The sequence below is a fragment of the Stigmatopora argus genome, chromosome 23 (assembly GCF_051989625.1).
Source record: "Stigmatopora argus isolate UIUO_Sarg chromosome 23, RoL_Sarg_1.0, whole genome shotgun sequence".
In the NCBI taxonomy this organism is placed as follows: Eukaryota; Metazoa; Chordata; class Actinopteri; order Syngnathiformes; family Syngnathidae; genus Stigmatopora; species Stigmatopora argus.
In genome coordinates this window covers 9,059,529-9,074,796 of record NC_135409.1, presented here as the reverse complement: position 1 = coordinate 9,074,796, position 15,268 = coordinate 9,059,529, and the positions used below count along the sequence as shown (strand labels likewise).

The 15,268-nt window shown below is 58.4% G+C and overlaps 2 protein-coding genes across 5 annotated transcripts; both read right to left on the bottom strand.

The window, feature by feature from the left end:
- On the bottom strand, positions 1–12,384 carry shank3b (SH3 and multiple ankyrin repeat domains 3b). Of its 4 annotated transcripts, none has more exons than XM_077593605.1 (28): positions 12,169–12,384; positions 10,084–10,280; positions 8,291–8,477; positions 7,953–8,156; positions 7,613–7,684; positions 7,429–7,537; positions 7,204–7,355; positions 6,985–7,114; positions 6,780–6,817; positions 6,585–6,701; positions 6,399–6,476; positions 6,206–6,272; positions 5,895–6,111; positions 5,617–5,813; positions 5,427–5,540; positions 5,288–5,363; positions 5,147–5,229; positions 4,959–5,083; positions 4,750–4,882; positions 4,125–4,205; positions 4,025–4,042; positions 3,495–3,625; positions 3,333–3,429; positions 2,682–3,245; positions 2,339–2,614; positions 1,164–2,277; positions 1,056–1,082; positions 1–767 (listed from the first exon to the last, which is right to left on the bottom strand). In XM_077593605.1, exons 3-28 carry the CDS (start codon positions 8,471–8,473, stop codon positions 152–154), a joined length of 5,019 nt encoding a protein of 1,672 aa, XP_077449731.1. In that variant the 5' UTR covers positions 8,474–8,477; positions 10,084–10,280; positions 12,169–12,384; the 3' UTR covers positions 1–151. The 4 variants fall into 4 exon arrangements, with proteins under 4 accessions (XP_077449731.1, XP_077449732.1, XP_077449730.1 ...); XM_077593606.1 differs by having other exon boundaries at positions 7,429–7,684; positions 7,953–8,048; positions 8,117–8,156; XM_077593604.1 differs by having other exon boundaries at positions 7,429–7,684.
- A 693-nt stretch (positions 12,385–13,077) lies between these two features.
- On the bottom strand, positions 13,078–14,997 carry LOC144069092 (uncharacterized). Its single transcript, XM_077594180.1, has 6 exons — positions 14,904–14,997; positions 14,292–14,448; positions 14,130–14,231; positions 13,456–13,581; positions 13,335–13,376; positions 13,078–13,246 (listed from the first exon to the last, which is right to left on the bottom strand). Exons 2-6 carry the CDS (start codon positions 14,445–14,447, stop codon positions 13,148–13,150), a joined length of 525 nt encoding a protein of 174 aa, XP_077450306.1. The 5' UTR covers position 14,448; positions 14,904–14,997; the 3' UTR covers positions 13,078–13,147.
- Positions 14,998–15,268: the final 271 nt, after the last annotated feature.

Genomic DNA, 15,268 nt, shown 5'->3' with positions numbered 1-15,268 from the left:
CGGACATGGTCTATCATCAAGCGGCCGACTTGGCCAAAACGGCGAGTAGACCTACGGCGAACTAACTTGGCTAAAATACTAGCGAGTAGAGCCACGGCGAGCCGAGTTGGCCAAAGCGGCCGTCGCGCCCACGGCGGCGCTCGGGCGGCGCTCAGGCGGCGCCGTCCAACAGCTGCCTGAGGGCTCGCTCGATGTTGATGCGGTGGCCCAGCCGGGTGACGCCCAGCTCCACGTAGTCCTCCTTGCTGAGGGCGGGGAGGTGCGAGCCCTCGATCTCGTGATCCTGGAAGCGCTGGCGGTGCTCGGCCAGGCCCACGCTCTCCAGCCAGTCGCCCACGTCGTACTTGTTCCACAGGCTGAGCGGGCGCTGCCGCCAGGGCCTGAGCGCCAGCAGGGGCCCGCTCAGCACGGGCGAGGGGCACGGTGAGGCGTGCGGGGAGGGCGAGGGCGAGCGGGAGCGCGAGCGGGTCCGAGCGCTGGCGCTGCGCATCACGAAGCGCACCTCCTTGGGTTCCGACGGCAGGCTGAGGCTGGACGACTTGAGGATGGTCAGGCCCCGCCCCGAGCTCAGGTCCGGGCGCTCGGGGGAGCGCCCCGGCCCCGACCCCGACGGCCTGTCCGAGGGGGAGGGGGACGGGGACGGCGAGGGGGAGGGCGAGGGGCTGCGTCGGCTGACGGGGTAGCGGCTTCCGGGCCGGACCGTGTAGGTGGCGCCGCCGTAGCCTCGCTGGGAGATGGTGTGCAGCTCGCCCAAACTGGAGAACAACCTGCGGCGGCAGTTAGAATCCAGCGTTAGCATCCGGGCCCCCCCTTCGGTGTAGCGCCAGCGCGCCTTCCAGTTGTTAAGCCATTTGGACCCTTCTACTACTAACGGGCGCGGGTTCGGGTTAGCGTGCAGCGTCAAAGGGGGGGAAGAAGCCTCGCTTCGCCAGTGAGTTTGGTCAAGCGACGCTAATATGAGCCAACATAGCTATCTGTTACTGTTACGTGGTTGTTAGCAGTTGTGTGAGAGTCACGTAGATAACAAGAAATGTTTACCAGAGACAAAAACCTACGATTTTCTCTCTCCGCTGTCCACACATCTGCAAGAACACCAACCACACTTTTGGTTACAGCGCACGCACGCACACACACGCAACAGTAAGCAGTAAGGAGTGACGTACCTGGCCCCGCCTACGGGGGACCTGCGTCCGGGGTCCAGGGGACTGGGCTCCTCCCCCAAGGAGTGGCTGTCTTTGTTGAGGAGGTGGAGCCTGTTGGCCAGATTCAGGCCCGACTCGGTCCTGCCGCCGCTCAACTCCAAGGCCGAGGCGGAGGCGGAGCCTTGGCCGCCCAGCGCCGCGGGCCGGTCCTCCTCCTCGACGCCCACGCCCCCCCACAGCTTGGAGCGCCGCTGGAAGAGGTAGCGCGGCTGGCGAGCGGCGGCCGGGCAGGCGGGCGAGGACGGGAGCAGCTCGCTGTCGGACGACTGTTTGAGCAGCGGGTCCCTGAGGGCCGAGCGCCCGCGCCCCACGGGCGAACGCAGACGAGGCTTGAGGGCCGAGGAGGCGTGGCCGGCGGGCGGCGAGGACGGGGGAGCGGGGGGCGACGCCAGGGTGATGGAGGGAGGCAGCGAGCCGTCGCGGGGCTCCTCCCCATCCTCGCCGGCGTCGCCCTCCCCGCCCCGGCGAGGGGCGGCGGCGGTGGCGGCCAGCGGGGACGGAGGGGCGGCAAAAGCGGGGGGCGGCGTCACCAGACCGATCCGACGCAGCTCCTCCCTCGTCTCCTCGTCGCTGGACGACAGCAACGCGGGCGGGAGCGTCACCGTGTAGGCGCCGCCTTCTTCCTCCGAGCTGCCCACGGTCAGGCTCCGGCGCCTGTCCGCGGCGGCCGGGTGGCCCTCGTTGGCCGGGGGGAGGACGGCTCTCCGCCGTTCCGGGGACGGCGCCGCCGGCGACGTCGGCCCGCCCTCGGCCTCGGGGCGCTCGGCCTGCCCGTCGGGGAACGGCGGCGGGGTGACGCGCTTGCGCCGCAGCTCCGGGCTGCTCTGAGGGGTGGCGCGCTTGCCGCGCTGCTCGGGGCTGCTCTGGGGGGTGGCGCGCTTGGAGCGGGGCTCGGGGCTGCCCTGAGGGGTGGCGGCAGGGGTGCGCTTGGGGCGGCCCTCGGGACTGGCGGCCGGCGTAGGCACGGGCGTGGCCGAGGCCGACGGGTGCTTGGCCCGCGGTTCGGGGCTGGGCGTGCGAGCGGTGAGCGCTCGTTCGCGCGCCGCCAGGGCCAAGGCCAGCGGAGACGAAGGATCTGAGGACGGCACCGAGGTTTGAGCGCGCCGAGGCGATCCGAGGCTGGCCCGGGCTCTTACCCAGAGGCTTGCCGGTGAGCGGGTGCAGGAAGGTGTGCGGCGTGGGAGAGGGCGACAGGACGGGCGCCGGAGGGGGCAGCTCGCCCAGGTCGTCCATGGAGTGACTCTGGGTCAGGAGAGGGGGTGCCTGGTTGTCGGAGATGGCGCCCTCCACGGACAGGAAGAGGGAGGAGCGGCGGCCGTGGACGCGGGCGCGCTCCGACAGAACCTGCTGCTGGTAAAGCTCCGCCCTGCTGGGGCCGCCCGGCTCCAACTTTCCGTCATGCTCCTTGAGGCCTGCGCGGGAGAAAGCCAGCGTTCAGGGCGCCAGGGGACCGACGTACCGAAGGGCCGACGGGCCTACCTTGCTCCTCCACGGGAAGCTGTTTGAGCAGAGGGGACTTCCTCCTCTGAGGTTTGGCCGGGGGGGCCTGCTGTCCCACGTTGGCGTACGGGTTCTCGATGGCTCGCCCGCGGCGTCGCGACAGCGGCGAGTGACCCAGGGCGGCGGCGCTGGAAGCGGAGGCGGTGTGCAGAGACAGCGTGGAGGTGTGCAGAGAAAGCGTGGAGGTGTGCGACACCATGGGCATCTCCAGCTGCGGCGGGGCCGGCGTGTCCTGCAGGATGATCATGGAGCGCGCCTTCCTCTGCCGCTCGGCGTGGATCCTGGACGGCGCGTCCGAGAGCTCCTGCAGCCGGGCCTCCGTCCCCGGCTTGAAGCTGGAGCGGCTCAGGCCCTCCCCTCTGGCGGGGGGAGGCGGCGGCAGGAAGGACGGCGGCGGGCCCGAATCCAGCAGGAAGAGCGGGGACGGAGGAGGGGGCGGCGCCGTCTGGGGAGGCGGCGGGATGAAGCTGTCGCTGAGCGACGAGCTGCGAGGGAAGCGACTTTCGTGGACCAGGGCCGAGATGCGCTCGTCCTCGGGGGCGCCTGCCAGGAAGACGCGTGGGAGACCACCGTGGACCACCCGTAGAAGCACCCCGGCCGGGAGGGACGGCACGGACGCCGGCAACTCACCGAAGCTTTTGGTCCTGGACATCCCGCGGGGGAGCGCCATGGTGCTCTTCTCCGGGGGGGCCGAAGGCGGTACCAGGCCTTGGCGCTCAAACAGCGACTGGACGGGCGCGGAGTTTTACGCGAGTTTACGGGCCCGCTCGGGGGACGCCCGCCCAATCTTACGTTGATCTCGGCCTGGGTGATCCTGCGGCTGGTGGGTCTCTGCTTGACCGTGGCCGCCCGGAAGTCGTCGGGGGGCCGGGAGCGCAGGACCACTTCTTGCGTGTTCCCCGCCAACATGTCGTCCAGTTTCTCTGCGGGCCAAAATTCCGTTAGAAGAATCCTAATCCCGGGGCCTTAAATCATTTCAACTGGGGGTTGCTTCCACTGACAACACAGCTGTGTGAGCGAGCCGGGACCCTGTTTCAAATGGAATACAGTGGTACCTCGACATACGATCGTAATCCATTCCGAGACCGAGATCGTATGACGGGATTCTCGTCACGCGAGCGGACGTTTCCCATTGAAATGAATGGGAAACAAATTAATTTGTTCCAACCCGCTGAAAAAACACCAAAAACAGGATATTGGACGAGGTACCACTGTAATCCTTTTCATCAAACACACGCAGACACACGTGGGTAACGGAAGCGCCTCAACCAACACTCAGCATGTACACAACAGCACGCACGGCCCGCGATCACATGACTCACCAAAGCGCCTCCTCCTGGCTGCGCAGAAGGAAAAAGTCAACAAGACCTCTTACATATTGACTTAGCGGGCACGCCAGCCAGCGCGGGTGCCAACACGTACCTATCTCCTCCAGGTCGGCCGTCATGGACTTGGATCGTAGAGTCAACGAAGTGCTGGGGGCCCGCTTGGGAGGGGGAGGGGCTAGGAGAAAGGGAAGGCCTCGTTGAAACGGGCTCGCCAACGGTGGCGGACTTGTCTATTGGTATGGAAAGCTAACTGTTGGGGTTATTCTGGATAATATTATAGATGTATGCATTTGAATGACTTTTGTAGAAGAGTGTCTTTAATTTGGAGGTCACCCTGCTGCCTCCAGCTTGTTGACATAACACCTCACCCTCCAAGGACTGTTTACTGGGAGATAGACCTCCATGCAACCCAGACACCCAGATGCAAGTTCGCAATGATCTACGAGGGACTGAATTGTTTTGACTGGGACGCCGGCCTGAAGGGTGCTATTCGGATACCTTATGCAATTGTTTCGAATCAGATGACATGAAATGTTTTCAGTTATGTGCGACTAAATACGGAGAAGAGGAGACCGCACGTCAGAATGGTCAGGAACGAAGGCGCGTTATGAGTATCCTCCTTGCAAGTTCTAATCAGTTATGATGAAAGATGTCTTCCAATTTTAATGAAATATGACTAATAATGATGAAATGGTAGTAATCATTATTCCAACACTAACCTTTCTTCCTGATCAGTTCGCTCTCCGACTTGCGAGAAACGGACACGACCTTCATGAGCAGGCGGCTCCCGCCCTGTCGGATCAGCGCCACCACCTGGCGATGGCCCACCTTTACCACGTCGGCGCCATTGACCTGCGCACACGGCGGCGGGATTGAAGCACGAGCGAGCGAGCGAGACGGGAACCTTCGGAGACGACGGCAAACCAACCTCGATTAGGAAATCTCCGGTACGGAGGCCCGCCCTCCAGGCCACGCCGCCCTGATCCACAGACTCCAGGTATTGTAGAGCGGGAAACGCCGGCGTGGGGGCGAACTCCTCGATGGGCGTCTCGGCTGTCGAGACGAAAGGGGACGGCTCAGCGTACGCGAGGGACCTGACCCGGCCCGCCTTCCTACCTTTGGCTCCCCTCAAGACGAAGCCGAACCCTTCGCTCTCTCGCTTCTGCAGGACGGCCATCTTCTCCTCGATGGCGTAATCGCTGACGACGAGGCACCCGTGAGCCACCTTTCCGGGGCAAAAACGGACCGTCGACTCACCTGTACGAGGTGTAGTTGTCGTACGAGCCCACCGTGTAATGTCGGAAGAGCCTCTTGGTGCGGTCCTCGCGAGTCTCTGAAAAGACATTGGGGCTCAATTCCCCCACGATCATTCATTTGTGTGGCCGTCCGTCTTTACCCAGTCTGGGGTCGTACTGTCTCATCTGAACTTCTTCCACGCAGTCGGCGGGAAACCAACCGGCTCTTCCTTTGACGTTTCCTTCCCAGAATCCGCCTTCGCCGATGGACAGGACTGCACAGGCGCCAGGCGTGGGTTGGAAGGTTGGCTTAGGCCGTCGGGATGGAGCCAAAGCGCACTTTCCTCTTACCTTTGACCCTCTCGCCGCGGTGCAGCTGGATCTCGCCGGGCCCCTGGGGGACGTGGGAGCGCGTGGCGATGAAGGTGCGCCCCGGCACGGCGCTGTACAGCCTCCTCTTCCTCGACTGCGGGGTAAGCGGCAGGGGCGAGGGCAGGGGCGGCGAAGACGGCGGGCTGCCGTCCACGTGAGCCCCGGCGCCGCTCGGACTGCGGCCAACGTCCGGAACGCCGGTGACTCCGGGGGAAGTCAAAGGCGCTCCGATGCTAGTAGAAAGCGGCGGCGCTCACCTGAGCCTGCGCGCGTGTCGGCGCAGCGAGTGCGTGTCCAGGTGCGTTTCCAAGCTTTGCAGGGACGGGCCGGGGGAGGAGGCGGGGCTCTCCAGGGCGTTGTCGCTGACCGAGCGAATGAGAGAGCGCGGCGAGGACAGGCCGTTTCCCGCCGGGTACCGGAGGGTTCCCAGGCGGCGCCGCTTGATATAGGACGGAGATTCTCGAAAGGGGACTACTTGGACGGACACACACAACACACGTTTTTTCTTTAACGTCTAGCCGTAGACCGGACGGATTTTTTTTCGTCCGAGCGGACGCGCGCCACTCACCGACGTCGGAGCTTTTGTGGACCTTGATGATTTCGGCCAAATCAAAGTTCCCGGCGATGATGGCCACCTGTGCACAAAGTCCGTTATTTAACGCAGACAAGTCCAGTTCACCATCACCGGATCTCAGTTAAACGTGAACTGGACGTCCGTCGCGGTCAATGGCGGCAAACGCTTTCGTTTGAAGGCCGCAGACCTGAAAGGCCGTCTGGTTGTTGTAGTTCTTGATGTCCTTGTCGGCTCCTCGGAACAGCAAGACTCTGGCGCAACTGTCCTGCAGGAGGCGGCAACGCGGCCGATCGACAAGGCGTTCGCAAACTCAAAGTTCTCGCCTGGCGGCCGCTAGAGGGCGCCCGCCAATAGCCGGGCGCCGACTTCCTACCTGGTTGTACAGAGCGCAAAGGTGCAGCGCCGTGTTTCCCGAAGCATTCTGGGAGCTCATGTCGGCCCCGTAGAACAGCAGGTGCTCCAGGTGCTGCACGTTTCCGTGGCGACAGGCCTGAAGACGCACGCGCCACGGTTTAGGCGACTCGTCGGGCGCCTATCGTTCCGGCCGCGACCGAGCGAGCGTCGTCACCTGATGGATTTCTTGCCAGCCGTTCTCGTCGGTCATGCCTGTAACCGTGACAACCGGCGGCCATCTATCAGTCGGGAGTCTCTCGAGAGCGAATTCCATCAAGCAAACGTTGAAGGAATTAACGGCCCACGGAGCGGTAGTTTGTTTAAATGTTTTTCCAAACTTAGGAAATGGTCGCAAAGTAGGAGGAGGGCATTGGGATTACCGAGCAGGGCGTGGTCCTGGAGTAGAAGCTCGCAGCAGTAAGGGGCGCCGCCCACCATGGCCGAGTGATACAGAGGAGTCAGCCCCCTGCTGTCCTTGTAGTCCGGAGACGCGCCCAAGTCCAGGAGGGTCTACCGCCAAAGCAGAGAGTCAGCGGCCGGGTCCGAGTGGCGGCGCCTCAACCCGGCGCCGGGGTCCGGCGGGAGGCGGCTCCACCCACCGTGAGGGCGGCGCCGTTGCGGCACAGGACGGCCCGGTGCAGAGCGGTGATGCCATCTCTGGTGCGGAAGTCCAAGTGAGCCCCGCCGCCGCGGAGGACTTTGATGAGCTCGCAGCTCTCTTCCAGCTGGACCGCCAGCGTCAGCGGACACTCTGGGGAGAGAAGAAGAAGAAGAGGAGGGTTTACCCTGCAAAGCCCAGAACGGATCCCGCCCCGACGACGCACCTCCGCTGTCCGAGTCGTGGAAGTTGGGGTCCAGGCCTTTCTCCAGCCATTTGGAAACCTTCTCCACATTCTTCTGGTGCACGTGTTCCATGAAGCGCTTGAGATTGGCCTGAGACAGACGGACAGGTTGGCACGCGCCGCCGTGGTGATCGCCGCCGCCCGACCGTGAAAATTCTTTGCCTACTTTGGTGTGAAGCTTGGCCAGTTGCTTGTCGTCTAAGTAACTCTGTGTGTAAATTCTGCGTTTGTAACGAAACTGGAAAAGGGCGGGAGGGGTGAGCGTGTCGCTCGGTCGGTCGGGGAAAACAACATTTGGGGGACTGTGTTCGGAATCGTCGGGTGCTTCCCGATCGTCCAATTGGAACGGAGCCGGGATGAAGACGGCTTGGTGTTCGCTCACGGCTGAGACGACGAATAGTTGGCTGGCGCGAGAGGCGGCATTCGCGTAGCGTGGCGTCACGCCACCTCTCGCCAGGAACCCCCCCCGATTCCAAACACAGTGCGGCTCCTCGGCCGAAGCCCACCTCAAGGTAAGGAATGGGCGTGATGGGGGGGAGAGGGTACTCTTTCAAAAGTCGCTCCTCGTCCAGAAACTTGCCAGCTCGGCCGTTGAACGCCGGCTGGAAGAGACCATAGTTCAAAACATCCGACAGAGACTGAGTCAAGGTGACCAGAACCCTCTGCTTACTGGTCCAAACGGGCAACTCGGGGTCCAGCCGCAAACACTTCTGAGAGAGCCACAGACGGACACACGGACACGTTTGACGCAAAACTTTCACCCGGCTTTCGCCTTTCCACCGCACTCTCGCCGCATCCGGGCGGGGGCCGACCGACCGGGCGAGCGAGCTACCGTGCGCGTTACCGTCTGCTGCAGGTCCGGGATGCCGACGCGGACCACCACGCTGTTCCCGGAGGGCGCGTCCTCGCCGCCGTTGCCGCCGCCGTCGTCGTCCCGGGCGACGGTAGAGCCTGGCGGGTTGCCGTTAGTAACCGCCTGTTGGCGTGGGCGATCATGTTTGGTGTCAGCGGCCGGACTCGCAGGCATGTGGCTGCCGGGCAAAAAAAAAGGGGGGCAACCGGTCAATGGCTCCGCCCATCGGGATGGCGGGGTGGCTCTCCCGCTAAAAAGGACAGAGACTACAAAAGTACCTTTAAGTCAACAAAATATCACAAATGAAAATCATAACATACACTAGGCTTGTAATTGAACAGCTGAGCCCATCCCAGACCGTGTGACAACTTTGCAATGGACCAACTGGTGAGACATTTTGCTTTCTAATAACTAGTCTAGTCCCAAAAAGTTCCTTATGTTGGCCGTCGGTCGGACCGTCTTCAGATTTGAACTTTGGAGGGACCGACCGTCATCGACGGCAACGCTAATAATGGCAAATGATGTGGCTTCCAGTTTTCAAAGTCAGAAAAGTCCCACCCACCCCAAAAAAAACAACTTTTCCCGGTGGGACGCGGTCCCCGGGGACTCGTCCAATTCTGTCAACGGAGGCGAAAGTCGATGTCCGCCAGTCGGCGGAGCGAGCCCCAAATTAGACGTCCGCTCGATTCCCGGCGAGTCGGCGGTGCCGTGTTGTCATGGCAACTGGGATAGCAGGGAATCCGGCGCTAACCTCACTGTGTCACTCTCTGTGTGCGTGCGTGTGCGTGCGTGCGTGCGTTCTACATGCTCGCTGTTGCTATGGCGACGCAGCTGAACAAATTTTCACAGTTTGCCGTGTTTAAACGACATCCTACCCGCTGACGCTCGCTCTTTTTACGTCCGGCTCCGACGTGTCGAGGACATTGGCTAATGCCGGGCGTCGAGCGTTTGCCAAAGGATTTGGCCCGGCGCCTCGTTGGCCGGCCGGCTTTTGACGTGAGCCGGAGGGCCGACGGGCTCTTAAAGTGGGGCCCTCGGGAGTCTCGGCTCGGTAAGTCAGAAATTGCGGCGAGCGTGTCAAATCAAGTGTCACAAACGGCCACATATTCCCAGAATATGCTTGTATTTTTCAGGGAATAATGTCTAGAAAAGAGCGATATCGGCAGAATAAACTTTAAAATTCGGCAGTCAGAATGAGGCTTTTTTTTTACCACTTTTCCTCCTGACATTGGGGAGAATGGGAAATCCAAAAACAGAGGATTTTTAAGGTTGAGGCGGACATTGGATTCTGGAGGACTAGATGGGAAACAAGACTCTTGTGAGAGCGCAAACCGTCTGAGTGAAAGACGCCCCCCTCTGTCATCGAGATACGAGTGGTTTATTTTGGGCTGGCGACGGCGCTCCAGTCATACGTTGAATAAGTAATGGCGAGCGAGTGGGCCCAGCTTTCCCGCATTGTCTTCTACGAGGTCAAGCAACTAAACGTTAGTTACTAACGCTTCCCCCGGCAAAGAAAGGCCGGGGCGATGGAGCAAAGGCACGCCCCATTGGGATGTCGTCCTTCGGCCCACCCACCCACCCACCCACCGACTAAGACAATACGGCCCATCCCAAATTTGGGCCCCGTGACGCAAAGAGACAAAACGTTCCCCAAATCACGACTTGCGCGAAATGTCCGTAAAAATTCAAACGTGGCTTTTCTCGCTTGGCGCTCTCATCCGACTTTGGCGTCGAGGTCGATCGATTGTTAGGCTTTGTTGCATCGGAGTGGGCGGCCCTCCTACCTGCTGGCGGCGGTCCCGTCCCAACTTTTCCGGAGCGCGATCTGATCCCGAGCCCGCTTCAGGCTCCCGACGGTCCGATCCGGTCCGCACGGAGGGGTTCGCTCGGCGCGTTCTGGTCGGGACGCCTCGGCTGGACGGTGCTGGTGGCGGCGATGGGTGGATCTTCAGGCGCTGTGGTCGGAGCCGCTTGGCCCATCCTGGGGAGGGCGAGAGGGAAATGGGGGGGGGGGTCCAGGATGTGGACGAGGGGAAGGGAGGGGAGGCCAGAGGAGAAAACAAAAGCATCAGCTCGGTGGAGACCCAATCCCAGCGCCGTTGGCTTCGGAAGCCATTTTGAGACACGTACAAATGGAGTAGCGTAAAGGCCAATTTGGGAGCCAAGAAGGACTCCTTTTAGCGTTGACTTTGTTACTCCGACGCCAAAGTAAAAAGAGCCAGAAGAAGGTCCACCGCACCGCTCCCCGAAAAGATTGCGGCACTTCCCGTGACTCACGCTTCCCGTTTCCTGTCCGCGTGGGCGAAGGAACGGATGCCAGGAAGGAAAAGGTGAGAAGCTGGACCTCTCTGATAAGCGCACTTCAGACACTTGATTGCATGCTATTCTGCGAGCCCGGATGGAAATTTGAACAGAACGACATCTTGGAGCGGATGCCATCTGCTTTTCCAGCCAGGACATTCAAATATCGCCATTGGGGGAGGGAGGGGGGTCTACATTCCATCCAACGCCGGTGGCCCGATGGAGAAATTCAGCGCCGTTGGGAAAGTTGAAGCGCGAGTAAACTTGGAAGAGGCGGAACCCATCCACATCGGATCTGCTTGCGGTCGCAACCCCTGCTTTGGGGGGGAACAGAGCTCCCTTTTCCCATTACCATGGCAACCAGTGGCAGGAGCCGACGACGGTTCTCTTGCGTTATCTTGTCAAGTTTCTCACATTGCTCGCGGCTCAAGCGCCACGGCTTGTTGTTCTTGTTCTTTTCGCCCCCCTCCCGAAAAAGAAATCTCGCCCGGTGGACGGGAGACGCCGACTTGTCTCCGAAGACTCGCCGGTTACCAAGACAACCATGTGATGTGCCAAAGAGAAGCACTTCCTGCTCGGAGTGGTCTTTTTTTTCCCCCCCTCCTAGCATGAGCGGATCCTCTCAGATCTGCCACGGCCTACACACTCGCACTTACGTAACTCGGCTCCAGCGCGAGGTGGGGAACGGATGCCGGGGAAAAGGAAACGAGGGCAAAAAAAAGTGGAGGTGGAGACCAACGAGGAGAAGGCGAAGAGGATCAAAACAAGGACGGGGACGGGGGAGGCCACGAGCGGACGAGCCTACGGGGAAAAGGAGACGGCCGCAAGTTGAGGAGATGAGACGTGAGGAGGTGTCAAGGCGGCCAGAAGGTGAGGAGACATTATGGCGCAAAGGACCAGTGGAGAATGAGGAGAAGGAGGGATCCAGGAGGCCAGCGATATCAAGACGACAAGATGCCGGGGTCAAGGAGGTGCTCAAGAAACATGATCATGTCAAAGTGGGGGGGGCAGTAAGGGGCTAGGGGCTCACCCAGTGGACCCCAAACTATTCCAGAAAGGCCCCCAGTGGGTGCAGGTTTTCGTTCCAACCTGTAAGAGGAAACCTTTCCACCAATCTGGCATCCTAGAAGTGCAGTCAGGTGCTTCTTTTTTTCAGCAGAAACCTCATTGGTTGCACGGTTTGTGTTGGATGGGTTGGAACAAAATCCTGCACCCACAGCGGCCCTCGAGGAGCGCTTTGGATACCTCTGGGCTAACCACCGTAAGACGAGCAAAGGGAGCTTGTCAAGAAGGCCCCAAGAGTGGAATGGGTGCCTCCCGACTAGCATGTTTGAGGGAAAAGGACTTTCCAACCAAAAAGTTCAGGGGGGCGAGGGGTGGACAGAAAAAAAAAACTTCAAGCGGCCCCTCGGAGTGAGCCCTCCCGCTCATCTTACCTTGCGTTCCCGTCACTCACACGCAGTCGTCGGCTCGAGTACCGCGACCACCCCCACCTCGGCGCCGTGACAGGTGGCTACAAGCAACCGACCTCCCCCAAAAAGTGGAGGGCGGCGTGTGCGGCGACTCACCCGGCGGAGCGGCGACTTCTTCTCCATCCCGATGACTGATGGGGAGAAGAAAAGGAAGATGATGGAAGAGGAAAAAGAAGAGGGAGGAGTTTGCGGAGACCGGGAGATGAAGCCGGGAAGAAGCAGGACCAGCGGAAGGCTGACGGCTTCGGCCCACGCACGCACGCCCGCCCGCCCGCCTGCACGTGAGCATGCGCACGTTATCTCCCACTCCAACGCGTGGGATTCAAAACACACCTCCTCGCTCGCTCGCCCGTTCGCCGACGTCCACGGCGAGAGAATCGGGGTGATCGGCGTGGGTGCGGAGGAGCGGCCCCGTCGCCATGACGACCGTGCGCGAGAGCGGCGAGGGAGGAGGGAAGTTCGCTCCGGCAATCGTGGCCCACCCGATGCATGGTGGGAAATGAGACGGCCAGCCGCTAAAAAGTCCAGCCAGCGGCGCTCTTAAGCTGCTCGATGACCAAATTTAGGATTTCAGTCCAGGTTTCTATAAAAATAAAAATGCCGTTTTATTATTATTATTTTTTTAAATGTCAATAAACTTTTGCAATTTCAGTTAGCATGAATTCAAATAAAGTGACTCACTTCCAGAACAGTGTTTATATCGAAAAAGATATGCAGTGTTTTCCAAATTGGATCACAGGAGTCTTTGCAGCTGCAGTGAAACAGCGCCCTCCGGTGGAAGATCTTACAAGTTCACCTCTTTTTTTTCCACTCAGCAATTTCAACCCAGTTGCTATGGCAACCATCAAAGTCATCAAACATTTGCAATCAAAATGACATATCGACAGATCTCAAATCATTCGAAACTGGTATCGAGCGATGGTGTTTCGCCACCATTGGCGGCCATGGACATTCCATCCAATTGGAGGACAGTTTGGCCGCCAATGACTTAAAAGACAAAGCCGCTTGGGAGTTAACACACTTCATTTATTTTCTTTTGATATGATTTTGCGTGTGGACGTTTAGTGTGCTTCATTTACGTGTCAGCGTGTCCTTCCAGCAGCAGGTCCACGTAGGCGCCCGTCACCAGACTGTCCTTGGTCACGCCCAACTTGTCCATCAAATCCTCAGCCACCTTCCGGCGCACCACAAGATTTATTTAGGGAGACCATTCACAGAAAGGATTCTCACACACACACACACGAGAAAAAAAGCATACACACCTTCTGCCCGTCCTCCAGTGTCTGTTGTGGACGCATCACGACCTGCAAAGGTGTTCGAAACTGGCGTTAGAGATGAATTCAATTGAAAGACGCGATTAACGCGGGAAAAAGCGAGAGACACCTCGAGTTCCATGTAGTGCCCCAGGCCTTCCACAGCGTCCAGGTGCACCCGCGTTTGACCCACCAGGAAGAGACGGCGCTCCTTACGCACCTCGCCTTTCACCCCCAAGGCGGCGGAAAGCACCGCCTTTGGCGTGAACACGCACAGAGGAGAGACGTGATGTTGGATTTATTATGGAATGTGTTGTAAGCATTTTTAATAAGTAATAAGGCTATAAATTAATTCATGATTTATGCTGGGACCACCGACACTCCCCCCCCCCCTACCTTACCTTAGAATGCTTTGTTTACCTTATAATGAAAATATTATGCAATTCCTTACACCGTTGTTTGGGTGTCGGTTCAAACTTTTATGCTTACTTCTGTAATTCTTACACAGTTGTTTTTCTAACCTTCTAGGGTGTTATTGTACTGTCTAAGACAATTGATTTGATTACATAACGATGTTTTCCGGTTGTCGCGATTAAATACAATGATTCAGTTACTGCCCAGGTAGAATGCCTTGTGGACTAGACGACGTCACAAGTGTACCTCCTTGCAAGTTGTAACCAGTTATGTTGAAAGATGTCTTCCAATTTTAATTAAATATTACTAATAATGATTTAAGGGTATTAATCATTATTCTAACACGTGAAGACACGGAGGAGCGCGCACGGCAAAGCGTCGCGGTCGTACTTTGAGGCCGCTCGGGTCCGAGGTGGGGACCACGGAGTATCGGGACAGTTTGGGTCCGTCCTCGTCGGGACGCTCGTAGAAGATCAGCTGACCCGAGCCGTCCTGTCGGGACGGACGAAACGCGGATTGACGAGTGTCCGCCCGACGGAGCGACTGACCCACCGTGAAGTCTCGCAGTTTGAGTCGTCCTCGACGGCAGTGGAAGAAAGTGTCCCGCTGCCTGATGACGCTGCCTTCCGATTGGCTGAGTTCGGACGCCATCTTGGCCAACTCCAGCGGCTGGCTCACTCTGGCCTTGATCTCCACATTGGACAGCATACTGCGTCCAAAAACATTACGTTATCGTGTCATTGACTTGCGGTCACTTAGCATATTGTTCATGGACTCGTCAACAGTGACTGTCCGGAGCACACGTAGACGAATACTGGACTTGTCAAGTCCAATTAAAAGGATAAACCCGTATTTATATACATAATTGGACTTGTCAAGTCCAATTAAAAGGATAAAGCCGTATTTATATACATATTTGAAAGAAAATTGACGTTTAAGTGACATTGAAGCACATGTCTTGTACATTGTGCGTTTGTAAGACAAGGTTTACAACGTACAAACAGAACTTCAGACGGCTAACTAGCAAGAGCGTTGCTAACAGTAGCATAGTCGTATTTTTCTCATTTTTTTTATAACAGACTCCACTTAACAGCAGTATTAGCGTTCAGAGTTAATTTTTCTGCCGTGACAGTTATCGTATAAACAAAGACATTATTAACTTACTCAGAAATAAATGTACAGCGTCAACGTCGTAATTGTTTGTTGTTTTTTTGACGGTGAATTGAAATTTACGCGCCGAAACTGGACTGGAACCGGAAGTAAAACGGAAGCGCGAATTTGAGCGCCCTTTCGCATGCTTTGAATCAACGGAAACGAGTTGTCCTCGGCGGCCATCTTGTAACAGACACAGAGCGAGCAATTCAATGAGAAATGTTGATACTTTTTACCATAAACGAATGTTTTGTAAGTTCGTCAAGAATCCAGCGTGTTAAGAGTATTATATTCCGCTGTGAGCTGTTACAGTGGAGAGGCTATTATGCAATATTAAAATTAGGAAAGATTAGTGACGTCCTCCATTTTTTTTTTAT